The 27,139-nt window shown below is 43.1% G+C and overlaps 2 protein-coding genes across 25 annotated transcripts in view; one reads left to right on the top strand and one right to left on the bottom strand.

The window, feature by feature from the left end:
* Positions 1 to 12,384, top strand: part of MLH1 (mutL homolog 1) — a 51,470-nt gene extending 39,086 nt beyond the window's left edge. The window contains exons 14-19 of one of the 2 annotated variants that reach the window (XM_067753721.1): positions 4,808 to 4,916; positions 5,789 to 5,852; positions 9,269 to 9,433; positions 9,998 to 10,090; positions 10,382 to 10,495; positions 12,072 to 12,384. In XM_067753721.1, coding sequence (XP_067609822.1) covers positions 4,808 to 4,916; positions 5,789 to 5,852; positions 9,269 to 9,433; positions 9,998 to 10,090; positions 10,382 to 10,495; positions 12,072 to 12,239 — 713 coding nt within the window. In that variant the 3' untranslated portion in view covers positions 12,240 to 12,384. Of the gene's footprint in view, positions 1 to 4,807; positions 4,917 to 5,788; positions 5,853 to 9,268; positions 9,434 to 9,997; positions 10,091 to 10,378; positions 10,496 to 12,071 lie in introns of both variants that reach the window. The other variant, XM_067753719.1, reaches the window with a different exon arrangement.
* A 913-nt stretch (positions 12,385 to 13,297) lies between these two features.
* Positions 13,298 to 27,139, bottom strand: part of LRRFIP2 (LRR binding FLII interacting protein 2) — a 118,777-nt gene continuing 104,935 nt past the window's right edge. For 20 of the 23 annotated variants that reach the window (XM_067753723.1, XM_067753722.1, XM_067753725.1 and 17 more), the window contains 7 exons: positions 26,439 to 26,540; positions 26,028 to 26,160; positions 23,780 to 23,829; positions 18,730 to 18,850; positions 16,088 to 16,167; positions 15,417 to 15,521; positions 13,298 to 14,981 (listed from right to left, as the gene is read on the bottom strand). In XM_067753723.1, the coding sequence (XP_067609824.1) occupies positions 14,871 to 14,981; positions 15,417 to 15,521; positions 16,088 to 16,167; positions 18,730 to 18,850; positions 23,780 to 23,829; positions 26,028 to 26,160; positions 26,439 to 26,540 (702 nt within the window). In that variant the 3' untranslated portion in view covers positions 13,298 to 14,870. The remainder of the gene's footprint in view (positions 14,982 to 15,416; positions 15,522 to 16,087; positions 16,168 to 18,729; positions 18,851 to 23,779; positions 23,830 to 26,027; positions 26,161 to 26,438; positions 26,541 to 27,139) is intronic. The other 3 variants (XM_067753734.1, XM_067753745.1, XM_067753744.1) reach the window with 1 other exon arrangement.

Here is a 27,139-nt window from a genome sequence, read left to right as displayed (position 1 = left end):
TCTGTTTGGGTTTACCTTGTTTGGGATCCTCTGTGCTTCCTGTACCTGGATATCTGTTTCCTTCTTTAGGTTTGGGAAGTTTTCAGCCATAATTTCTTCAAATACATTTTTGATCCCCTTTTCTCTTTCTTCCCCTTCTGGAATCCTTATTATGCATACATTGGCACAATTTATATTATCCCATAGGTCTCTTATGTTGCTTTCATTTTTTTTTCATTTGGCTTTCTGTCTGCTGTTCTGATTGGGTCATTTCCATTATTCTATCTTCCTGGTTACTTATTCATTCTTCTGCATTATTTATTCTGCTATTCATTGTCTTTGGTTCAGTTTTCATCTCAGCAAATGAGTTTTCTAATTTTTCTTGGTCCCTCTTTATAGCTTCTAGTTCCTTTTTACAGTACTCTGCATTTCTGTCAATAGCCTTTCTAAATTCCTTCAGTATTTTCATTATCTCCGTTTTGAACTCCGTGTCTCTTAGACTGAAGAGGTCTGTTTCATTGTTTGTTATTTCAGGGGAATTCTCTTGGTCTTTTAATTGGGAGTGGTTCCTCTGCTTCTTCATTTTACTTATAGTTCTCTTGCTCTATGAGTTTAGGAGAAACAATTATCTGCTGTGGTCTTGGAGGGCTATTTATATGTGGAAGCCTCCCTGTGTAGCTTGTGTGGGTTTAAGAGTTTTTGGTGTGAGGGCTGTTTTTAGTCTGGATGTCTGCTACGTCTTTCCTTAGTGTGTGCTGGCTGTTACCTCTTGATAGTGGATGTGCAGATATTGTGGCTGGTGCCTGGTCGTGGAGTTCTCAGTGGCAGTGGCAGCTCACGTGTGCCCCCAGAGCGCGTGATTAGAATGGAGGTGGCTCGGGACTGCTCCTGGAGTCTGGGAGGGCAAGGTGCGCAGCTCGAGACTGCTCCTGAAGTCCAGGGAACAGCAGCGACTCGTGACTGCTCCTGGAGCTCGTGTAGGCAGTGTCTTGCTGCCTTAGAGCTCTTGCGGGTAGAAAGGCTGTAGTGGTGGTTCCCGCCCCTCCCCTCACGCACTACTGACACAATGGCACCTGGCCTCTAAGGCAGCCCAGGCTTCCTCTGCATACACCGTCAGGTGTGGTTGCACCAGGCTCCAGCCCCTTCAGGCTGTTTCCGTGCAGTCCATCCCAGTCCTCTCTCTGGGTCTGATCTCTGAAGCTCAAGCTTCCGCACCCAGCCCCCGCCTGTATCGGCAGATAGGTGTCTCAGGCTCAGAATTGCAGAGCTGTGGTACTGACTGTCTGTGCATGTCTTTTTCTGTTCTAACTGCTGCAAACTGGTTGCTGTGTTCTCTGAGGTTCTGAACCTCCCCCTCTGTCCTGGTTGATTCCCCACTGGTGACGGGACTTCCCAGGGTACAGGAACCTTTCCTCTTTTACAGTTTCATCCCAGGGATGCAGGTCCTGTCCCAATTCCTTTCTCGCTTTCTTATTTATTTATTTATTTTTTGCCCCACTTGGTTACTTGGAGATTTTCTTGCCCTTTCAGAGGTCTAAGGTCTTCTGCCAGTGTTCAGTAGGTATCCTGTGAGAATTGTTCACATGTAGATGTATTTTTGTTGTATTTGTGGGAGGACGTGAGCTTCATGTCCTAGTACTCTGCCATCTTGATCACTCCTCTACCACACATTGGCCTTTTAATCTTATTTAGGAAATTCTTTCTATCTCTGGGATAATTAAATCTATATTCTTATATTATCTCCTAAAATGCTTATACTTAAATCTCTAGTCCACCTGGAATTAATTTTTGGTATATGGTGTTATAGTCACAGTTTCCATGTGTATATCTCATTGTTCCATATTATGTTGTTACTGTCAGTTTGTTTGGGTTTAGCCAATATTTTCTGCTCATAATTCTTTTCCTCAGACCTTTCATGGTCTGCCCTTAGCACCTCCTTCTGTGGGGCCTGAGATGGCAAGCTGAGTTTTGCTTTGTCTAATTCATCTTTATTTTGATAAGTTTCTTTGCTGGGTTTAAAATTCCAGATTGGCAATTATTTTTTTCTCAGTGCATTGAAGGTGTTATTTTATCAGTCGTTGGCTTCTATTGTTGCTGTTGAAAATTCAGCTGTCAGTCTTATATTTTAATACTTTGTGGGTATTCTCTCTTTTCTCTCTGAGAGCTTTTAAGATCTCTTTAGTGTCCTGCTTATCTCAGGTGTGGATTTTGTTGGGCTTCCTGGAGCTGAGGTTTGGTGTCTTTCATCACTTCTGGGATATTCTCAGATCTTTTGTCTTGAGAGTCTCCAGTTACTGTCTCTCCCTGTCCCCCGCCCCTTCCGGGACTTACTTACATATTTATTCTTCTCCATATTGCATAAGCTGTCTTTCATATTTTCCATTTCTTTGTCTCTCTGTGCTGCACTTCGGATAATTTTTTTAGATCTACCTTACCATTAATTACCTTGCCAACTTTGTCCACTCTGTTCAGTCTATCTTGATTTTTTTTTTTAAAGAGTATTTTCCCCCTTTATTGTGGTAATGTTCATGCCATTTTTTTTTTTAGACAATTTATTTAATTTTGGCTGTGTTGGGTCTTCGTTTCTGTGCGAGGGCTTTCTCTAGTTGTGGCAAGCGGGGGCCACTCTTCATCGCGGTGCGGGGGCCACTCTTCATTGCGGTGCGCGGGCCTCTCACTATCGCGGCCTCTCTTGTTGCGGAGCACAGGCTCCAGACACACAGGCTCAGTAGTTGTGGCTCACGGGCCTAGTTGCTCCGCGGCATGTGGGATCCTCCCAGGCCAGGGCTCGAACCCGTGTCCCCTGCATTAGCAGGCAGATTCTCAACCACTGCGCCACCAGGGAAGCCCCAGTCTATCTTGATTTTTAATTTCAGTTATTATATTTTTTATTTTTAGAAATTTTATTTTTTTTTGAAATCTCCTTGATCATTTTTAATATAAACTTATTTTTATTAACTTTGGTTTAAATTTTTAAGATTGAGTCAGAATAAAATCATTTTCCCCATTGTTTACCATGGTATTTTGACCCCCACCTGTTAGCATATTAAAATACAAAAGATGTTGTATCACGTGACCTTGCCAAAGGTGCAGATAGAGACAGTTCTACTTTTTTCCTTTCATATTTTTATACTGTTTCCTTGCCTCACTACAGTGGTTAGGACCCCCAGTACAACGTCAAATAGGATGAGTGAGCATGGGTGTTAATTATCTTGTTCTCCATTGTGGAAAGAACACATTCAGTATTTCACCATTAAACATGATGTTAGCTGGAGGTTTTTCATAGATGCCCTTTTCAGATTAAGGAAGTTATTTTCTGTTCCTAGTTTGTTGAGAGTTTTTAATTATAAATTGTTGTTGTCTAATACTCTTTCTATATCTAAAATGATCACGTGTTTCTCATTTATTCTGTTAATATGGTGAGATTTTCCAGACGCTAAATCACCTTGCTTTCCTGGGCTTATCTCTTCTTGATTGTATTATTCTTATTATTTTTTTTAATATATTGCTGGATTTAATTTGCTGATATTTTGTTTAGGATTTTTGCACCTATGACTGTAAAGGATATTGGTCTAAAATTTTCCTTTTTTCAATGTCTTCTCAGGTTTGGTATTAGGGTTATGCTAACCTTGTGAGGTAGGAATTATTCTTCCTTTATTTTTTGAAAGAGTTTATGTAAGATTGGTGTTATTTCTGTTTCCTTTTTCTATTTATTTTTTAAATTGCACTATAGTTGATTTACAATATTGTTAGTTTCAGATATACAGCAGTCATTCAGTTACACACACACACACACATATATTCTTTTTCAGATTCTTTTCCATTCTAGGTTATTACAAGATGTTGAATATAGTTCGCTGTGGTATGCAGTAGGTCCTTGTTTTATATATAGTAGTGTATATCTGTTAATCCCATAATCCTAATTAATCCCCACCTGCTTTCCTCTTTGGTAACCATAAATTTGTTTTCTTTGTGTGTGAGTCTGTTTCTGTTTTGTAAATAAGTTTATTTGTATTATTTTTTAGATTCCACATGTAAGTGATATCATATATTTGTCTTTCCTTGATCAGTTTTGATAGTCTCCTGTCACTTACTCAATGTTTTAATACCTCTTAAGCATACTGAACATGCTTATTATTTTATCATCTTTGCCAATATTTCCAGCCTCTAAAACTTGGCAGATGTGATTCTGTGATTTCTTCTGGATTCTAATTCTTGGTGCCTAGTTTCTTTGTGTATTTTGTAACTTTTTGACCACTAAGTTCTGGTACTTTATCTGTGAGGAATTATTTGAAGTCTGGGTTGAAGATGAATTTCTCCAGAGAGAATTTGCATTTGATTCTATCAGGAACCTGGAGGAACAGTCAGCCCTGGAATCAGTTTAAACTAAAATCTCCACTTTAAGTTGTCAAGCAACCTGCTTAGTGTGAATCCTGGCTGCAAAAGAGGGGAAGTGGCCTCCTGTTACAGTCCACATTTCGCAACATTCCTAGGCTTCTGTTTTTCTTTCTCTACACCTCAGAGCCTGCAAAAACTGAAGTTCTTGATACCTGCAGTTCCTCCAGTGTCTTTGGATAAAGCTGGTTTCAGAGCTCTTGTTACTTCTCTGGCTTCCTGCTTTGTCTTGGATGGTGATCTTTGAGTATTCCTAAATCTTTTGGCAATTCCTTGTTGCATTTTGAAAGATTAGTTCTGTCTTATTCATTCTTTGTGTGTACTTTCAGCAAGAGGTTCCATTCAGGTACCTGTTTGTTGTCTCTAGTTCTGGTGCTTTGGGCTGCAGAGGTGTTGGTGGGGTGCAGTTACTGACCTGTGTCTTGTTTTCCAGCTCTCCGGGAGGTGCTGCGTAACCACTCATTTGTGGGCTGTGTGAATCCTCAGTGGGCCTTGGCACAGCATCAGACCAAGTTATACCTTCTCAACACCACCAAACTTAGGTAAATCGGTGCGAATGTGAAAAAAGCAGAGCTGCTAGAAGAGTAGTCCTGGAGGCAGAGGCAGGAAAAGCCGGGGAGAGCAGGATGACATAGTTGGAAAGGGCCCTGGCTTTAGAGTCACATGTCGTTTCACATCTGGGCTCAACCATTTACCATTTATGTGACCATGGACAAGTCACTTTCCTAATCTGTGTCTCGGATTTCTCATCTGTAAGATGAGAAATTTGGGTTATTACTACTTAACTTGCAGGGTTTTGTGAAGGTAAAATTACATGAGATGCCTGGGTTTGGTAGATGCCCAGTGCTCAATAAAAGTTGGCTGCTGTGAACTGGGTGCTAAGGGCTTAGTGCTGGTGGAGCATCGCAGCGTGTGCTGTGTACAGCAGGGTACTGTGGGAGATGCTCTGGCGGACGTCTGCTGCACCGCCCACTCTCAGCCCTTTAAATCCAACTGATTGGATTTAAAACCGGGGTCACGTCCCTGCCCTCCCTATACAGCCCATATTTTTTAAATGGTGAGTTGTAAAAAGAAGTGATTTATAGGATTCTTTGCAAGTGGGGAAAAGGTGAGCAAACAAAAACTCCTTAACTTTATCACTACTGAGTGTTAGAACCTTTTACAGCACCAGAGGGGTGGGGACAGAGCACGGGTGATGACAAGGCAGATGGTCTTAGTGGTCTGACCTGTGTGCAGAGGCCGGCCACCAAAGCCCTGGTGGAGCAGGAGATCCCAGGACTGTTAGAAAGGCCACCGCGAAGCAGCACATCTCTGTCCTGCCCGTCTCGGGTTATCTCTCCCATTTTGTCCCTACTGCTTGGCTCTGAAGCATGGATTCAGCTTTTCCTTAATGTCACTTCATTTTTATTTTCAGTGAAGAACTGTTCTACCAGATTCTCATTTATGATTTTGCCAATTTTGGTGTTCTGAGGTTATCGGTAAGTTTATTTCCTGGTTCTCATTTCTGAAACTTCAACAACTGGTCATTCCTGAAAATAGCTCTGCCTTATTATCTTATTTGTAGTATATTAAATTTTTCTAAATATGCTTAGAATAGTTTATTGTATGATTTGCATATGGAGGTATCTTCATATAGTTTTATACAAAGCAGAACAGTCATTTGGTAGCCAACTTAAATGTTTATTATTATTATTATAGAAATTAATACATATCTACTTAAGAAAACTTGGAAAGAGATAAAAATAGAAGTAAACATTCTTTAAAGCCCATGACCCAAACACAACTCCAGCTAACAAGTTTAGTCCATTTCTTTCAAGACCTTGTCATTGCCTAATTTTAATTTAGAGTTAAAAATCATACTATCTATGTAGTTTCATGTCTTCTTTTTACATCTGACATACTCTACAAAAAACCATCTGAAATTTTTATTGGGATTGTGTTGAATCTATGGATCAATTTGGGGAGAAAATCTTTTGTTAATTTATCCCTTAATATTTCATATTTTTTGGATACTATTGTGACATTTTTATAAATTGTCAATCATTTGTTGCTAGTATCTAGAAATACAAGTGTTTTGGTACATTAATCTTATATCTTGTGACCTAGTTAAACTCACTTAGTAGTTCTAGTAGCTTTTTTATTGACTCCAGCAGATTTTCTATGTAGATGATCATAGCATCTGTGAGTAAAGACAGTTTTATTCCTTCCTTTCCAATCTGGATGCCTTTTCTTACTTTCTCTTGCTTGATTACACTGGCAAGAAGCTTAGTACAAGGTTGAACAGTAGTGGTGAGAATGGAAATCCTTCTCTTATTCCTGATCTTGGGGGAAGCATTCAGTTTTTGACTATGAAGTATGCTTTCTGCCATCGGTAGGTTTTTTGTAAATGACCCTTAGGCGGTTGAGGAAGTTCCCTTCTATTCCTTGTTTGCTCAGAGTTTTTATTCAGGAATGGATGCTGAATTTTTTCAGATGCTTCCTCTGTATCTGTTCAGATAATTGTATGGTTTTCCTTTTTTTAGTTTGTTACTATAGTGAATTACATTGATTGATTTTCATATTTTAAACCAGTCTTGCATTCCTGGGGCGAACCCTGCTTGTACATGATGTATTATCCTTTTTATATATTACTGGAATTGATTTGTCAAAATTTCGCTTACAACTTTTTTTTTTGGCTGGGCTGCGCGTCTTGTGGGATCTTAGTTCCCTGATCAGGGATTAAACCCGGGCCCCGACAGTGAAAGTGTGGAGTCCTAACCACTGGACCACCAGGGAAGTCCCTTGTTTACAACTCGTAACATCTGCATTCACGAATGATATTGGTGTGTAGTTTTCTTGTATTGTCTTTGTCTGGTTTTGGTATGGGGTAATGCTGGCCTCATAGAATGAGTTGGGAAATACTTTTTCCTTTTCCATCTTCCAAAAGAGTTTGTGTAGAATTGTTTATTCCTTAAATGTTTGGTAAAATTCATCAGTGAAGCCATCTGGGCCTGGAGATTTCCTCACAGGAAGATTTTTAACTAAAAATTCAATTTCTTTCATAGATATAGAGCTACTCATGTTAGCTTTTTCTTGAGTGAGCCTTGGTATTTGGTTTCTTTCAAGGAATTTGTCCGTTTAAGTTTTCAAATTTATTGCCATAAAGTTCAGAATATTTTTTATTCTTTTAATGTCTGTAGATCTGTACTGATGTACTGTACTCTGTCATTCCTAATATTGGTAATTTATATCTTTTTAACTTGATCAGTCTGGCTGAGGGTTTGATCTCAACTGATTTTTTGTTTCATTGATTTTTCTGTTAATTTTCTGATTTCTATTTCATTGCTACCTGCTCTGATCTTTATATTTCCTTTCCTCTACTTACTTTAAGTTTAATTTGTTTTTCTGTTTCAGAAGCTGAGGTCACTGATTTGAGATCTTTCTTTTCTAGTATAGGTGTTAAGTACTATAAATTTCTCAAGTGCTGCTTTAGCAGCTTCCCACACATTTTGATAAGTTGTTTTCATTTTCATTCAGTTCAGAATACTTTCTAAATTCCCTTTTGATTTTTTTCTTTGACCCTCACATTATTTAGAAGTATATTACTTAGTTTCTAATTACTTGGGGATTTTCCAGAGATCTGGTATTGATTTCTAATTTAATTCCATTTAAAAAAAGTTATTTCATTTTATTTTTTGGCTGCATTGAGGCTTCGTTGCTGAACGTGGGCTTTCTGTAGTTGCTGCAAGCAGGGGCCACTCTTCGTTGTGGTGTGTGGGCTTCTCATTGCGGTTGCTTTTCTTGTTGTGGAGCACGGGCTCTAGGTGCGCGGGCTTCAGTAGTTGTGGCTTGCGGGCTCTAGAGCGCAGGCTCAGTAGTTGTGGCGCACGGTCTTAGTTGCTCCTTGGCATGTGGGATCTTCCCGGACCAGGACTCGAACCCATGTCCCCTGTGTTGGTAGGCGGATTCTCAACCACTGCGCCACCAGGGAACCCCTTAATTCCACTTCTGCGGAGAACATATTGGAATCCTTTTACACTTATTGAGACCTGTTTTGTGGCCCAGAATATAGTCTATGTTGGTAAATACTTTATGTGCACTTGAAAATGGGCTTGTTGAGTAGAATATTCTATAAATGGCAGGTGTATCAAGTTGATAATGATGCTCAAATCTTCTGTATCCTGATTTTCTGTCTACTTGTTCTGTCAATTATTGGGGAAAGGATATTGAAGCCTCCATGTAGTTGTGTCTATTTCTCTTCACAGTTCTGTTTTATCCTTCATATATTTTAAAGCTCTGTTATTGAGTGCATAAACATTTAGGATTGTTAGGTCTTTTTGTTAATTGACTCCTCTGTTATGAAAAAGTAAGAACAGTGTATTGTGGGTTTATAATATGTAAAATGTATGACAACAGTTACAATGTCTGAAGGAGAGAAATGGAAGAAAATTTAGGCATCTTATTTTTCACAATAGATTACAGTCTTCTTCCTAATCAGATGATTTACCTGAAATGTCATTCGATTTAACTCACTCTCCCTTCCCCTTGCTTTAGTTATGGGTAAGGCAGTAGGAAGAAATGAATGATCTGCTTCGTGTCTGCCTTGTGATTTTCTAGAAATACGAAATTGGGGTCCTTAAAGCTACACAGAAGGAAAGTGCCGCCTCACGGCCTCGCCTTTCCCACCTGTTCAGCAGGTGTTTTTGTTGGTCACACCTTCTCTGTTGCAATGGCCATTGGTGAGGAGGAGGATGAGCTTCTGTTGTGGATTTTCAGGTGTTTTCTTTGGGGGAACTGTAGAATGAGTGTTAGATTTGTCGCTTCTCACCTGCTGTTGTGAAGATGGTTTTGTGGGAATTCAGGCTGCGTTGGATGCCCTGTTATGCTCATCCCTAATGTTTTTGATCCTTCCTAGGAGCCAGCGCCACTCTTTGACCTCGCCATGCTTGCCTTAGATAGTCCTGAGAGTGGCTGGACAGAGGAAGATGGTCCCAAAGAAGGACTTGCCGAATACATTGTTGAGTTTCTGAAAAAGAAGGCTGAGATGCTTGCAGACTACTTCTCTTTGGAGATTGATGAGGTGGGCGACGGTCATTTTTATACCTCCATTGTATTCTTCAGATAAGAGTCAAGTTCTGTAGTTGGTCCAGGATCAGGACAAGAAGGCTGGGCCCCCTCTCAGAAGCAGCCTGTGACCTCTGTGACATCTTCACTCCCTATTTCCATTTCTAAGTTCCACAACTTTTATCATCCATTCGTGCCCATTCCTGTCCCCAGGGTGCAGGACCCAGGCAGGAGGGAGAGCTGAATCCCACAGTCCCTGCAGGCCCCAGTGAAGGAAATGATGCTTTGCCACTTGCTCTCCTAAGAGCTTTCTTCCTCTTACCCCTTGATTTCTGGGGCTTTCCTTGATGTGTTCTTTGGTTGGTGAGCAGATCCAAAGAGAAGGTGGCTCTGCTACATGTCAGGACAGAAAGCTCTAAGTGCTTAGTTCTGCTGCCCCCAGTGCCCAGCCTGGTCAAGCACCTGGTTGCCCAGAACGGTTGGTCTGAGGACAAGACCTGGAGGAAGCACCAGGGAGAATTTGTTTAAACTGTAACGGCATGATTTCTTATCCCCTGTCCTGGCCTTTTTCCACAAGCAGGAAGGGAACCTGGTTGGATTACCCCTTCTGATCGACAACTACGTGCCCCCCTTGGAGGGTCTGCCTATCTTCATTCTCCGACTGGCCACTGAGGCAAGTGATGGAGCCAATCCTGATGACAGTCCTGTGGGTGTGTGTGTGTGTGTGGGGCAGGGAGGGCACATGGCCCTGCCGTCGTCTGTAATGATGAAGAGGAAAAGGGTAGCATGGCTAAGGTCCCTCTCATCCCTGCCCACCCCAGCAATACTCAGTAGTTCCAACTTACAGCTTTAATGCCTAAAAAGTCACGTTTAGTTTTTAAGTTGTCTGTTATCTCCATTTAGAAATGAAATGTGTTTAAAGCACGTACCTATGTTGAGGTATTGAATTCTCTCTTTGGAGCAGGTGAACTGGGATGATGAAAAGGAATGTTTTGAAAGCCTTGGTAAAGAATGTGCGATGTTTTACTCCATCCGGAAGCAGTATGTGTCTGAGGAGTCGACCCTCTCAGGCCAGCAGGTATGAGGGTGCGCACTGGTGCCCGGGACTGGGGGCACAATCTTGCCCTCTCTAAATTCCTAGGATCCGCTGCATGTAAGCTTCAAACACAGTGGTCAGCTCTTACGAGTTTTATTTCCTTCTGAAATATAGAAGGTGCCTCCAGAGTGACCTCACTGTCAGATGTACAAGCACAAGCCATCGCAGTGAGAAATGGGAAGTTTCAGGGCTAGTGGGTGGACTGTATCTCCCATTGTGAGCCCGGAAGTGTGTAGCCTTAGCCTTCAGGTTCTGGGTCAGTCTCCCCAGTCTCTTTCGGCTTGTGCCTCACTCTGCCTCTGACCACTGCTGTGCCAGGAGGACACGGCTGTACTTGGGTCAGGGCCCCAGCTCTTACGGAAGGTCAGCCTGGGTTCCTCATGTTTCTGTGTCAGATGACAGTGCTCTTTCAATCCACAACTATTTCGGAGGGTTTGGCTGGGTTGGGGAGAGGGGACTTTGAAATACAGGAGTACCTCAGAGATTTTACTGGTTCCGTTTCAGACCACTGCAGTAAAGCTAGTTGCGCAATTTTTTTTGTTTCCCAGTGCATATAAAAGTTATGTTTATACTATATACTGTAGTCTGTTAAGTGTACAGTATATAGCACTGTCTCTAAAAAGCCAGTGTATATACCTAAATTAAAAAATGCTGTTAGAAAAATGGAGCCAGTAGGCTTGCTCAATGCAGGGTTGCCACAAACGTTCAATATGTGTTTAAAAAGAAAAGAAAAGAAAAAACCCCGCAACAGTCTGCAAAGTGCAGTAAACTGAGGCCTGCCTGCAGTGTAAGAATGGAAGGGTGGGTACTTGATACACGTAACTGGCTCGGTGATTGCTCCTAGTCCTCCTCTGAGATGACATGCTGTTGCTCCAGCTTCATGGGTGAGGAAGCTAAGGGACAGTTTCAGCGGGTGCTCAAGGGTTCCCAGAGCCTGTGGGTGGTGGAGCGGAGATCCAGTCCCAGGTCGTGTTGGCCAGAGCCCCTGGAACCATCTCATTCCAATGGAGGCGGCAAGATAGCACACTTACCAAACTGTGCTGAGAGTATCCTGTCTGATTGGAAACACTGACTTCAAGGTGAGGAAGGGTGGATGGGAAAGAACATCTTCTTTTACATGAGGCAGCCTAAGGCTTAGATGTAGGAGGGGAAGGGTGGAGTAAAATAATCCTCATTTATTTTTTCATTTCTTACCTGTGGAGCTTTTTGGGAAATAGAACTACATTGAGACTCCAAATTTAGTGGTAATTACAGAATGTACTTCCTACTACTGCCATCCAAACATTATGTTAGATCCTGCTACAGTAAACACACTCTCCCTGAATGGTAACAGTTTCTATGGGAGGAAGCATCATGAAAGCCACCACTGATTCTTTTCTTCCATCTCATCTCTCTGCTCAGGCCTGTAGGATCCCTGAGAGGCTGGCCTAGAAAAGATACTTCACAAGCATTAGGTCACACAGCCTATTATAAGCCACCAAGACTCTCCAGGCCCAGTGCACATCAGCCAGGAAACCAGTGTAGACTGGGATGTGAACATCTAACATGTCTCTTTCAGAGTGAAGTGCCCAGCTCTACTCCAAACCCCTGGAAGTGGACTGTGGAGCATGTCGTCTATAAAGCCTTCCGCTCACACCTTCTGCCTCCGAAACATTTCACAGAAGATGGAAACATCCTGCAGCTTGCTAACCTGCCCGATCTATATAAAGTCTTCGAGAGGTGTTAACTATGGTCGTCTATGGCCTCTGGGATGGGTCGTTCTTCCTCTGTATCCCGACATCGGTAGGTTGAACTCACACCTGCATTTTAACTAGTAGCACTCCTTCATGCATGGTGGATTGACTATAAATAAATAGTCAAATTTGTCCTAACATGGTTTTTTATTTAATTTCATTACACTTGAAATTTTCCTAGATCCATTTTCACCTAGTGTATACTGATTGTGTTGAAGAATCCCAAAAGTAGTTTGAAAGCCTCCTGGACGTCTGATAAGAATTCTAAAAGGGCCTTAAAGACTTTATAGATCATGCATTGATTCGATTCTTTCTGTGTTCTGGTGAATTTCTAATATCAGGTGATAAATATTATGTTGGTTCAGGTGCCTTTTTAAAAAAGAGGTCCTGAACCTATAAGAGGTGCTGATGACATTGTCAATTCATCTTTCTGCGTAGTCACTCTATTAGTACCTTCAGTAACCAAAGCTAATTAATTTATTCTTAATTTAAAAATTTGAAGAAAATAGTTCTTATCCAGTCCAAAACAGGCATGAGTTTTTAAGTTAGCTCACTTTGTTAATGGCTATCAATACTACCAGCTTAAGATAAAGGAATTTCTAGGTATTCTTGTTTGAAGGGTGTTGTAAAAATACAAACTGAAACTGTAAGTACCATTAAAATAAGCTACCTTAATATTAGCCTGCATTAATAGAAATGTGCAGTCAGCACAGGGAGGAAGAATGCCTATAGTTTTGAGGTAAAGTCCAGATTACAAGGCTCAGTGAAGAAAGTTCTGTGGAAAAGAAGAGAAGAGTCTATTTTACGAGAAGTGGAACCATTCCATTTGGAAAAGACTGACAACAAAACAGCTCCAGGAGGAGCACAGGCTGAGTGACCGTGGGTGGAGAGGAAGAGGGATTTCCAAGGCCTCAAGAGGTGGACTACACGATGTTTCAGTTCCAGGTATGTATGGGATTCTAGGATAAATCTGCATTTCAGAACATGCCTCGTCACTGCCCACTCCCACACATCAACTGAAAGAAAACTTATAGGAAATCATCTCAAAATATGGAAACCAATTTCCTGAATTACTTTATTTTTTAAAATTTATTTATTTTTGGCTGTGTTGGGTCTTCGTTGCTGCTTGTGGGCTTTCGCTAGTTGCAGCGAGCTGGGGCTACTCTTCGTTGCGGTGCGTGGGCTTCTCCTTGCGGTGGCTTCTCTTGTTGCGGAGCATGGGCTCTAGGTGCGTGGGCTTCAGTAGTTCTGGCGCATGGGCTTAGGTGCCCTGCGGTATGTGGGATCTTCCTGGACCAGGGCTCCAACCTGTGTCCCCTGCATTGGCAGGTGGATTCTTAAGCACTGCACCACCAGGGAAGCCCCTGGTTTCCATGTTTTAAACACAAAGAGCTAATTATTCTAAAGAAGGGAATAATTATTAGAGATTTTATTCATATTTAAGTTAACTTTATTACCTAGTTTCAAGTCTAATTTTATCTTATGTGGCCTTAATGCATTAGACTTTCCCCCATATTTTTTCCGTGTAAACACACTGAAGATACAATAATCATTTCCATAAAACCACCTCAATTCTGAGCGCAAAAGAGAATCACAAATACTGTAACATGGCTACGACTCGATGATAAAATCCTCAAACTGGGTGCCTTTAAAGATGAAACTGAAGTTCTTAAAAGAAATTCTATATTCCAGATTATTTTTCCTTAAGGAGAGAAAAGAGGGGTGAGCTAGGCGGGCATGATTGCCAATGACTAGTTTTAAAGGCTCCTCTAAGAAAATGAATGTGTCAGTAGCCAACTGTAGTCAGCAAAAGGGTATATTTAATAGAATCTTCAGGCTGACTTCCCACCTGCCTGGCCTGGCCTGCCCTCCCTCCCTCCCTCATCGGGCTGGTCTGAGGTTTCATTCCACAGATGAGCAGCAGATGAAATACTTTTCAAGATACAGCACAGTTGATGTGAAGACTAAGGACCCTACTCTTACTTTAAGAGTACAGGCCTTGGACTTCCCCTGCCCCATGCAATAAAGCAAGTTTTATATACACTCCCCATATCTTTTTCTAACATTTTCTTATATAAATTTAAATATCTTACAAAAAAAGGCTTTTTCCTCCAAACATATAAATTTGAGTGAAACATATATTCCCCACCTGTGAACTTGTTTCTTCACTAAAATATAAATGCTACCTGATATTAAGGGTAAATGTCTTTTGACCACTGGAGATCACTGAAGTCTGAATTGCACTGTGGAGAAGGCACTTGTGTTTTCTGAGGTCTCCAGGAAGTACCTCGGTGAGCGCTGAATCGCTGTCCTCCAGAACCCGTGCCAAAGCCTCCGAGTGCCCAGTCACTGAGGCAGCTGGGGAAAAATGGTGAGTAAACTTGATTCTAAAATTATGGAAATAAAAAATAATAACGGCATGGACCAATTCTTAGTCTAGAATCAAACTACCAACAAAATCCGAAGTGTTCATTCATGAAGATTCAAACCTGTTTCATTCTCTCATAAATTATAAAATACAAAGGTGGCTATTTTAACGACAAAGCTCAAACAGTCCTGAAAGGGGTTTGAGTGGACGAAAGATCAGTCCTTCCAGGCGGGGCCCGGGCAGCAGGGCGGCCTCCCTATTGCTGGGCCAGCAGTGCTGTCCTGTTGGCCTTCATCTTCTCCAGCCGCTTGGCCAGATGGCTGTTGGTCATCTCCATCTCCTCGATCTTGTCCAGTGCTGTTCGTAACTGGAGACAGGAAGACCTTGGTCACTTCACATGGTCAAAAACGAAACCCAGCGCTACTTTCCTCTCCAGTTTCTGGGAAGTGGAAGCACTGCATGCGATCCTGCAGTTGCGTTGTTTGTTTTTCAGGCAGCCAGAGGTGTTAACCAACGGTGCTGAACATTAATCACAGAGAGGACATAGAGAAGCTGGAGAAACAGACCTCATCTAAAACAAAAATAAAAACTCTCCTTTTTCTTATTACCTAACTAACTGACCAAAACATAAAAGTAAATGGCAGTCACTGTGTAGGTCAGAAACCAACACAGAACAGTGATTCCACTGCTGTTTCACTAAGATTGGAGCCAGGATTAAATTCCTTATGCAGCAAAGAATTTATCTCCAAAGGATTTTTTCTTTTTAGGAAAGTATTCCAAGAAGCATAATAAAAGCAAGTACCTCCCGTTGTAGCTTCCTCTTTTCTGCTTTCAGTTCATCCTCGACTTTCTCCGCATTCTCAGCAGCGGTTTTATATCTCAGCACCTGCCCCTCCAGGCGGCTGATCTGTAAATATGAGAACACAGGCCTCTGGTGCTGGCACTAGGAACCACCACTTTTTTGCAGCCAAGATGGAAATACAATGTCATGACAGATTCCAAGAATCTAACACTAACAAGTCCCCTCGGGGAGTCAGAGGTCCTCTCAGAACTCGACTGCTATTTATACATCTAGAACTGTCCCTAGAGAGGATGACAGCTGTAGTGTCATAATAGGGCCAATTTCCCACGTTAAGTTTTACGACAACCATATTGTTTAAAAGCCATAGTAACATCGCAGGAGGAGACTCCCCGATAGACTTTCTGAAATATACAATAAGGGATTATGTTATAAACTACAATCTTCTTGAAGGCTCTTGAAATAGCTACAAGAAACAGAATTATAGCTTCAGTCTCATTCATTCATAGAAAAGGCTGAAATGCCCTATCAGGTGTTCTCCGCTGGCTTTTCCACGTTAGAGCTTTTATAGAGATTCAACTGCAAAGGCAGCTCAAAAAACCTAGGCATTCACGGGGTTAATCACTAAGATGCAGGAAGCAGATGTGTTGGTACCGTACACAAGAAGGACTTACACTTTGCTCCAAGGTGGTTATATCCTGTTCTGCTTTTGAAAGCTTAAACTTGTACTCACTAATTTGTCTGTTGGCATCTCCTAGAACAGAAGAGAATAATAAACCATCTCACAGAGGTGAAGGTGTGAACGTGAGGTAGTGAGGCCCCCTGCAGTACAGGAGAGGACTGTGCAGAGGAAGAAGACAAAGCACACATGCACACAGGCAACTGCGGTATCTCCTGCACCACAGGTTCTGGCGCATCTATGCTATGAGAAGCTCTAGCACTTGTGTTGCAACAGCATTTTAGAAGAAAATTCTCTCTTCACACCATGATGTGTGCAGGTAGAGGTTGAAGCAAGGAGCCCTGTCAGCGCAGCAGGGCCCCTGCCAACCTTACCTGCAGCCCCAGGGCCCAGGGAGCCTCTGTGCCCACGGGACCAGGCCACCCCCCCCCCCGCTCCAGTTTCCCTGCCCCCAGCCCTACACCTTCCCATCTCCCCAGGTATCCTGCTCCCCCCCACAGCCCAAGTGCCCTTTTCTCCCCACCTCTGATCTAAGTCTAACCAACCTTTAAGGTCCTGCTCAAGGTCCTGCTGAATTTTCACCTCCTTCATGACTCTCCTTAGTTAACTCGAGCTTCTCCTTCCTTTGTTGCATTTTTTTGGACTCTCTTTTATGACATCATGCTTTCCTAACATTATATAGATATGTAAGGACAGGGGCCCTGTTTTGGCTTCTTGAATCTACCTCTGTTTCTAGCCAAGTGCTTTGCACGTAATGTATGCTTAATATTTACTGAAAATAAATGCTTTTCAGTAATATGTTGTGATAATGTGTTAAGGATAGAGCTATAAATCGTTAGCTGTATATCTGACCTAAGAAGCAAACCATTTAAAATGAGAAGCTTAGAAATGCTGGGGGAGAAAACTTCCAGCAATCCAAATTTAACAAAAATCACTCTGAACTAATTACACTGTAATAGGAATCATAAGGTTTGCAGGAGATAAACCAAATCTACCCTACTTAAGAACTTTTCTACTTTTCCATAAAACTAAGGTTAAAACTACCTACATAATCTTTAATGCAAAAGGTTTTTCTAATTGGATAATTACTGTCACCCTAAAATTAATGTGGTTATAAAAGCCTCTCCCCAAAAGCCATCTCTGGTAGCGAAAGAGAACTACTCCCATTTCTGGGCCTAGAACTGAAGCTTTAGGATACTGTTTTTTAATTCTTAACTCCAGCAACTTATTATCAAAATGTGCTGCTTCCTTCTCACCAAACCACTCATTCCTTCCTGTTTTCAAAAGTATAAATCCCTGGTCTCAGCCATTTATTTCATGCGTGTTCTGAAATTCCATCCCCAAACACCATGCTTACAGACAAGGCAGCTGTCCAGAACTGAGAGTCACCAGGTTCCTGTCCCGGCCTCCGGTGCAGGGGAGCTGCCTGCTTCTGTCGCTACATGCCAGGCCCGGCCCAGCCTAGCCCTGCCTGGCCCTGCTCTGCTCACCTGGGTCACAGCCCCACCCCGGTCACTTGCCCTGCTTGCCACAGACGCCAGCTCTGTCGTGGTGCCTGCTCTGGGAAGATGTCACACATCAATGCACACCCATTCCTCCTCAATATGATTCCTTTTGAATTTGCTGTTTTAGGTCAAACTCTTACAAATCTGTGCACTGCCCTCTTTCTAAGACTGTTGGCGGCCACTGGACTGTTTTGGTCACTATCACAACCTCCTAACTAGTCAACCTACCTTTTGTTATGCCCCTCTTTTCATCTACCCTCCACTCCAAATCGGTATTTCTAGAACAAAATATTTGAACTATATCACAAGGGTTCCAACTGACATCTAATAGAGGAAATGATACTAACCTCAAAAGTTAATAGCAGTAAGTTAGTTTTAATAAGCCTGGTTCAAAAAGCTTGTCTATTTGCCCTAACTCAGAATATTTAGATAAAAGGGCCATGGAATAACCACTATTTTAAAATAAGTTATCAGAAAAGCCTTATTCAAATTGGAAAAATAAGTGTCTCCCCTGTGTGATTATACATTATCTAACTGTATATGAATGGCTGCTAAAATCTCCCCGCTGTGGGGATTACTGTGAATACCGTAGGCACTTTAAAATAATATGGGGTCAAAAGTAGAAAGGCAGAACAACTGAAATAATTTGGGTAAACTGAGTAGGCTTACTTTGTGGCCTTGGTTTAAATTCCATCTAATAAAGATTAATTTGGGTTAACAAGACTACTTCTGGGAAAATTCTGAAACTACTCCAGAGTAGTGTGAGTTAGTTCCAAATATATTCCCCTCCAGTTATCTAAGATAAATTCCATAGAAAAACATGTCATTAGGAAGGGTGCTTACAGATGACCCGGGGATGTGGAAAGGATAGTGTCATGATGTCACTATTTGCAAAATGTTCTAGAAATCACTTTGCCAGGAAGTGGGGAGAGCATTACCTCTCAGGCCTTGTCACCCCAGGAAGCACACAGCCTAGTAGAAACCTCTTCAGTTCCATGACTGACCAGGATGGCTTTTCTAGTCCAGCTGAGAACTAACCAGTCTTCAGAACTGCAGGCTCTAACAGCCTGCTCACAACCACGTCCCGGACACAGCCCCACGCGGGTCAGTGGAGGCCCGGCCCCAGCCTTACTCTGCATTTCGATGAGCTGCAGGTCCGAGCCATTCTGCAGTCCTGCCAGGTCACCTGCTGTGCCATCGTTCCTGGAGCACTTCTGCTGTTCCTCCTCCAACTGCAGCTTCAGTTTTCTAATCTGAAGAGGAAGTAAAGGCTTATGCGTGAGATCCAGTCTCTCAAATGAAACAGATGCTTGGCCTGGTGTCCACATCTTAGAATAAGGCCACAAATCATTCATTCAGAAACTGTTTCCTGGAGTGCCTGCCATGGGGCACGCTGTGCTCAGGTGCTGGAGATCAGCTACGAGCTAATTATCAAAAGGAGCAAGCTCCAGGACCAGGTGTCCCAGTTAAAACAGCCATATTTTATTATTTGTGCAGGTCTGTGGAAAAGTACATCTTAGGAGTTTCTTTTTGTTATTTTTTATTAAAAATGGAAAATTCATGGGCAGTTAGAGGTTTCTTGTTTAGAGTTAGGTTAAATATTCTTATTTAGAAAAACTGTATACAGAAATAATTGGAAATATATTTTTGAGTTCAGCTACATAATCTACCTTATTTTACCCAAAATAAAGGACATTCATAGCAGCTTATTCATTAATAGCCCCAAACAAGAAACAACTGAAATGTCCATCAAGAGAAAGATAAGTAAATTGCGGTCGATTTATACAATGGAATTACTACTCAGCCAAAGAAGGGAACATACTACTAATACGTGCAGCAACAAGGTGAATCTCAAACTGAGTATATGCTGCGTGAAAAACTCCAGAAAATGCAAACTGAAGGGACAAAAAGCAGGTCAGTGGTTGCCTGGAGAGAGGGAGGGAGGTGGGAGGGGAAGGAAGGTTTACAAAGGGACACAGGAACTTTGGCGAAGTTATGGATATTTTCACCATCTTGATGGTGGTGATGGTTTCACAGGTATTGCTGTGAGTTAAACTGTCCCCCCAAATTCGTATTTTGCAGTCCTAAGCCCCAGTACCTCAGAATGTGACCTTATTTGGAAACAGTCACGGCAGAGGCACTTAGTTGAGATGAAGTTACACTGGAATAGGGTGGGCCCCTAGTCCCCTAGTCCAATATGACTGGTGTCCTTATAAGAAGAATGCCACATGAAGAGACAGACAGGCACAGAGGGAAGATGTGCTAAGACAGAATGTCATCTACAAGCCAAGGGACCCCAAAGATGGGCAGCAAAATGCCAGAAGCTAGAAGAGAGGCCTGGAACTGACTTCCCATCACAGGCCTCAGAAGGAACCCACACTGCTGACACAGAGCTTCTCACCTCCAGACTGTGAGGTGAGAGGACATTCTGTTATTCTACGCCACCCGGTTTGTGGTGTTTTGTTATGGCGGCCCTTGGAAACTAATATAGGTATGTACATCTGTACACTTTAAGTATGTGCAGCTTACTTTATGCCAGTTATAACCTAATAAAGGTTTTTTTTTAATTTATAAAATAAACTAAAAAATAAAATTAGGAGGGACTTTGGGTTGGGAGAAAAGAAGGCCCAGGTGGAGACAAGAGTCTCACATGTGAAAAATAAGATTAGACAGAAATGAACTGCATGCTGAGGCCTCTGGTCCACCCTCAGTTCCCAAACTGCACACCCAGCTAGGACTGTAGCTCAGGCACAGGACGGGATCTCTCTCTTTAGAACTCTCTGACTAGCCTAAAATAAAAGACCAACATAACCACACCTAAGGTTCCCAATAAGACACCCAGCCACACCAGGCTTCACAGAAACTTGGACGAGCCCTACCCACAGGCTCAGAGCTGCCCACCAGCTTTTTAGTCCTCTACTTTTAAACTGAAGACCAACTAAATGTACATAAAAGAACATCTGGAAGGAAACAAACTATGCAGATAGAAAAAAAGAATCAGGAAGCAAACCAACCAGCCTATCAATACCCTCTGAGATAAGGGAAAATATCTGCATCCTTGAAATGACTGCAGAAATAGAAACTCAATAAAAATGAGAAGATAACGGTGAGAATATCTTTTAGAAAGCAGAACAAATGAGACGAAAAGGGATGGAAAAACAGAAGAGAAACAATATCTGTCCCGAGGTCTGATCCCCCTCGCCACCCCCAAATCAAATCAAAGTCATGTTTCTCCAAATGCCTACAACTCTTATCATCAGAGATCGAGGAAGGAGCACAAATCAGAGCAAGTCTGCCCTCTCCTACAGCGGGCCACCTCCGGACCAAGATCAAGCGTCCCCACGCCTCCTGCGTCCTTCATCATCAGGGGTCAAAGGTGAGTCTGCGTGCTCAGAGTTCCAGGTGGCTTCCCCAGCTGTCCTCGGCTCCATCCACAGGGGTCAAAGGGAAAGCTCAGCACTCCGACCAGGTCTGCCCCTCCCCTGATGGAGAAAGGGTGAGCTCAGCACTGGGACTAAATCTGTGCTTCCCAGACAACTCTGCCCTTTCAACCATGACATCACTATCTGCCTCGGGTCAACCGGGACTAATCTCATCATCCCCATCATTCCTGTTCAATCATTCCTGTTCAATGTCCATCTCGAAAAGGCTTGTCGTCCCTTTTCCTGCACTCCTTCCCAAAAGGCCCGGTACAAGCCCTACTCTGTCTTCATCTCCTAACCTTTCCCAAAGCCTGACACTCTTGCACTGCACCCTCTGGACTATCCTCCACCCTCTCTGTGCATCCCCATTACCCCATCGGTGCTCTAATAGAGACCTGCCCTCCCCTGAGGGGCCTGCTTCCTCTGCAGCCTGGCTGTCCTTTCAGCCCACCTCTCCCTGAGCCTGAGAATGGATCAGGTGTCTTCTTGCGTTCCTTGCTGTCACAAACTCTTCTCCCTCTAGCCTCCCTGAATTCCTAATGCAGTTCCTAATCGCATCGCTTCAGATTATAAGTACTAACCCCACCTCATCATTGCCATCTCCCCACTCTTTCGTCACCATTTTAGCTCCTAACTCACATGATCTCCAGGCTACTCCTGCCTTAATTGTTGGCAAATTCAAAATACATCTAAGTGTGATCTCTCCTACAACGGATCTCTAGTTTCTGGAGCAAGGATCTTGCCACGTATCCCACCTTGCCCTCAGCCTCTCACTCCCACCGTCATATACTAGATCTCACCACTAGACAACAGCAGTCCCTACTGAATTCAGTTCCATGTATCTTCTCTCTAACCACTACTCTTGATCTTTCCAGCTCATTCCCTCTGGACCCAACTCCAAAAATCCTTCAACCCCACTGGCACCTATAGTCCACTGTTTCCATCTTCTCTCTGCTGTGCCTTGATATCTTCCTGGATTTCCCTCAAACCTCCTTACCCAGTTTAATCTCCAGGTCCGTCATCATCACTCTCTCGCACAAGCCCTCACCTCCTCTGCCCTATTATGCTCACCTGGTAAAATCTCTCTACCCACTCCATGCCTATGTATCTATGCAGCTACATGTGCCTGGAGAAGCACACACAATAAATGCATTCACGCAAAACTCCAAACCACATCACTGAAATCTGAGAACCCTAGGGAGAAAGGAGAGTATGGTACAAGCTGCCAGAGAGGGAAAAACGGGTCATAGACAAAAGATCAAAAATCAAAATGTCCTTGAAATTCTCAATAGCCGTGCAGGAGGCCAGAAGACAACGAAGCAATTTATTAAAAAAAAAAAAAAAAAAGTTCTGAAGAACCTAGGGCCAGGATAGGAATAAAAATGCAGATGTAGAGAATGGACTTGAGGACATGGGGAGGGGGAAGGGTAAGCTGGGACGAAGTAAGAGAGTGGCATGGACATATATACACTACCAAATGTAAAACAGATAGCTAGTGGGAACCAGCCGCATAGCACAGGGAGATCAGCTCAGTGCTTTGTGACCACCTAGAGGGGTGGAATAAGGGAGGGTGGGAGGGAGACACAAGAGGGAGGGGATATGGGGACATATGTATATGTATAGCTGATTCACTTTGTTATAAAGCAGAAACTAACACACCATTGTAAAGCAATTAACTCCAATAAAGAAGTTAAAAAAAAAAGAATGAAAATGATTACAATGAGGAATTCTATACCCCCATCAAACTGTTAATCAAGTAAGAGGACAAAATGAAGGCATTTCAGTCCTGCAAAGTTAAGAAAAATTTACAGCCCCAAAACTCTTTCCTCAGGAAGCTACTGGGGGTTGTACCAGAATAAGAGAATGGACACAGAAGGAGGGAGGCATAAGATGCTGCTCCAGCCTGAAGCACAGGCAAAGGAAACTCTAGATGATGGTGAAAGGTGGTCACGTCTCTGTCCCGGGGGAGCGAGCCTCTAAGTTCACAAGGGGCGAGTCAGATGCACCAAGAACCAAAAGAGATGGAACTGAGGGAATACCTGATGCATCTGAAAACACCAAGAGTGGACTGAAACGACTATTGGAGAGTCTGCAGCTAGATTAGTAACAAATACATAGGAAACCAAGCAAATGACAAGAAAAACCACAATACTAACTTCAGGCGAACTAAGGAGTTGTGAAGGAGATGAATCCTAGAATGTTCCATGGCTCCACTGTGAGCAGTGTTTACAGAGTCCTGATAACGTAAACAGACTGGAATCTCACTGCTCCTTTATTAGGAGGATGTGGGAATGGAAAGTATACATGCGTGTGGTAGGGAGAGGGGATGAAGGAAAGATAAATCCTTACGTCCCATAGAGGGATGTCAACAGAGTAGCCTTAAACAGAACAATCAAGAAGCAACATAAGCATGTTATATAGAAGCATACAAGGGCGGTACACACCACAAGAATCAGCTAAAGGAAGCAAAAGGGATGGTTGGGGCTGGAGGTGGGGAGAGGGCAGGGCAGGGCACTTCTGTCTTCAGAACAGGCTTTTAAAACTATTTGACTCCTTAAACTTCGTGTCCTTTAATTTTTTTTTTAAAGAACAGGAGACAACAAAGATGAATTATCTTTTTATCCTTCAACTCTTACTTGAGTAATGATGTTTGAAACAAGCACATTTCTTTCTAGTGTACATTTTAGTTTGCTAACATTTTACCATATGATTTAGTCAGTTACAATTAACATCCCCTTCCAATGAGAAGAATACCTTTACCTGTGATAGTAGCTCTTCCTTTTCTCCAGCAAGTTTTCGTAGCCTTACATCTAAAACAAATGAAAAATTTGTAATGTTGTAGTACATAAACAATTTAAAATAATTCTTCAAATTCACAAACGGCAAACATCTGATAAACAGTTCATAGCTCTGAATATCAAGACATGAAGGCTTTAATGGTGAAAGGAAAAGTACTTAATTATTCAACACATATTTCCACACAACTGATATTTATCAGGGCACTAAATACAATATTTGCTCCCAAGAGCAGTGATTTTCCATCTGAAGACAAAATGAAGTACAAAGATCATTTCCTTGTTTCAAAAATTTCCAAGTTTTACCAGTAGATAGACAACTCAAAGCCAAGGGTACTCCCACAGGCTCTTAAGCCCTTAGCAGGAGAAAACAAACTATGGGAGAGAAGGCAGGGACTAAGAATGGGCCTGAGAGGGGTGCTAGAGCAAAGAAAACAGAGGAACACAATGATGGAAGAAGCAGAGGCCCACGAAGCTAGTTGGGGGAGGGAAGGGGACCAACTCTAAGATGTGTGCCGTCAAGAGCCATCTGAGGGGCTTCCCTGGTGGCGCAGTGGTTGAGAGTCTGCCTGCTAATGCGGGGGACATGGGTTCGAGCCCTGGTCTGGGAGGATACCACATGCCGCGGAGCAACTAGGCCCGTGCGCCACAACTACTGAGCCGGCGCGTCTGGAGCCTGTGCTCTGTGGCAGGAGGGGCTGCGATAGTGAGAGGCCCGCACATCGCGATGAAGAGTGGCCTCCGCTTGCCGCAACTAGAGAAAGCCCTCGCACAGAAACGAAGACCCAACACAGCAAAGATAAATTAACTAATTAATAAACTCCTACCCCCAACATCTTAAAAAGACAAACAAACCAAAAAAAAACCCCAAAAGAGCCATTTGAGGCTTGGTAGCAGGACTGCTAGGGCTTGCTCCTGGCCAGAGGGGAGGGCTGCTTCTTCCCAACATGCATTAAAATAGGCCCCTTGGGGCTTCCCTGGTGGCGCAGTGGTTGAGAGTCCGCCTGCCGATGCAGGGGATGCGGGTTCGTGCCCCGGTCCGGGAGGATCCCACATGCCGCGGAGCGCCTGGGCCCGTGAGCCATGGCTGCTGAGGCTGCGTGTCCGGAGCCTGTGCTCCGCAACAGGAGGGGCCACAGCGGTGAGGGGCCCGTGTACCGCCAAAAAAAAAAAAAAAAAAAAAAAAAGGCCCCTTGGACTGAGGGGACACCTACAGATGAGTTTTTTACAAAAGCACCTGACACCCAGCCAGCACTCCCCACAATCCACCAAGGTCATGGCCAAATGTTTCGGCACCTCCCATCAGGCAGAGAAAACCATCTGAGCTGCCCGTGGCTGTACACTCAGTCTATTCCCCACGGCAGCTCTCACTCACCTCGCCGGCATCCTCTGCTTTATCAAAGTTCTCGACAGTTACACTTCCAGAATTCTGTACGTTAGAGAATGTGCCCTTTAAAACGTTTTTTGGCTGCCCGCCCCCCTTTATATTATATCTATTCTTCTAGGAAACCTACATATATATGAAAATAAGACAAAGAAGAAAAAACGATCATTTTTTAATACAAAAGTGAGCTGATGATACAGTATCTACTTGTGCCATTCTTCTTCTCTAGAATAGGAATCTTAGTGGAGGCAATAGATGGGCATCTGAGTGGTTTCCTGAGACAGGTGTCATTAGGTTCTCAAGGGGTCAAATTTAAGAGGCTTAGCCCTCAAGAGGCTCAGAAGCCCTGCTCTGGAATAACACTCCTCTGATATCTTCTTGGTCGTCTGTTTGTTGCCTTAAGAAATGCAGTGGCAAAGAGCTACAGAATCCTGGCATGAGTAGCAGGACAGAAAACCAGATGCTCCAGGAAGAAGAAACTTACACGTACTCTGGAAGCTGCCGACCAGCCCACTGGTTCCCCCGGACGGATGTGCTAGATTATCTCTTTGCAGAAGGTTGTATTTAAGTGAAAAAGCAACATGTATACACCCACAGTGCTTCCAACCAGGGGCCTTACAGTTACACTTACTGCCTGTCAATGACCCCAATGCTGGTTTCCCAAGGTCAAGGATGTCTGAAGACAGCATGCCCAGATTTCTTCCCGTTAGGGATCTAGATAAGGCTCAGACAGACCTGGTGTGTTTTTGTTTTCTAAGAGAGGATGTGAACAAGCTGGAAGTCCAAGAGGACAGCATTAATCCAAGTCAATACAGTGGCGGTGTCTTACCCAGTGGCCCTTCTCCTGCCGACTCCAAGACCTGAGCGGCTTCCTGAGACACAACAGTGATGGCTCCGACCACTGGCTCCTGGTGGACGTCGCCGTTGGGAGTGCCGTCGGGGATGATGACTAAGCCATGTTTCTGCAGAGAGGAAGAAACCCACCATCACAAAAAACGGCCCCCAGGGAAGGAGGACATGGCAGTGAGGCGACTGACCCTGCGACAACACATGCCTGCCACGGGAACACCTGGTCAGCACTAGCTACACGGAATCTAGCTCTGCAGAGACAGGACTCACACCTACCAAATCTGGGCTGAGGAGTGAACACTGTGCTTTGTATTCAGGCTGGAAAGAGGACAGGACGGAAGGAAGGAGGAACAAAGCAGTGAGGGCCTGGCGCGCGGGGGAGCTCACGTACCTCTCCCGTCTCCATTGCTGCCTTCAGCTCGGCCAGCTCCTCTCTGAGCGAGTCCCGCTCACTCCTAAGGCAGCCAATGTATTCTTTCTGTTTCTCTAGGGCCTGGTTTAGACAGGGTAGCAAGAGAAAGAATGGCACAGAAAAAGAGCAAGTGAAAGGTAGCAGAGAAGGACCTAATTCAAATTCAAAAAAGATAAAGGCATAGGAGACAAGGAAGCATTAAAAGCTTTGGAAACAAGCAGTTAGATATGGGAGGAAATACACAGTTATATGGGTATCTATCTCCAGAAGAAAGTTTTAATAGTAAGTGGTTAATCGTGCATAAATTTGGCAAAACATGCTTATCACATCAGGCAAGAAAACAAATCTTTCTTTTTCAGTCATTTAGTAATACTAAAATAAAGTCTTCCTTACAAACCTCCTAAGTACGTTTGTTTGGTAGACGAAAAAACCCACGTTTCATGTTAAACTAAAGTATATTCAAGAATATACCTGATTTTTTAAAAAATAAAAATTAGTTCTGGAGGAAAACAACCAGTATATATACAGGTATTTTAATTAAACACTGGCCGTAGTAATAGTTCTCCAGGAGTATGGTAAAATATCCCTCAGATACTGCTTAATTAAAAATAGCTAATCTCAGGCTTCCCTGGTGGCACAGTGGTTGAGAGTCCGCCTGCCGATGCAGGGGACACGGGTTC

The sequence above is a fragment of the Pseudorca crassidens genome, chromosome 10 (genome assembly GCF_039906515.1).
Source record: "Pseudorca crassidens isolate mPseCra1 chromosome 10, mPseCra1.hap1, whole genome shotgun sequence".
NCBI lineage: Eukaryota > Metazoa > Chordata > Mammalia > Artiodactyla > Delphinidae > Pseudorca > Pseudorca crassidens.
Note: the sequence above shows the minus strand (reverse complement) of the source record. Positions and strands in the feature narration are given on the sequence as shown.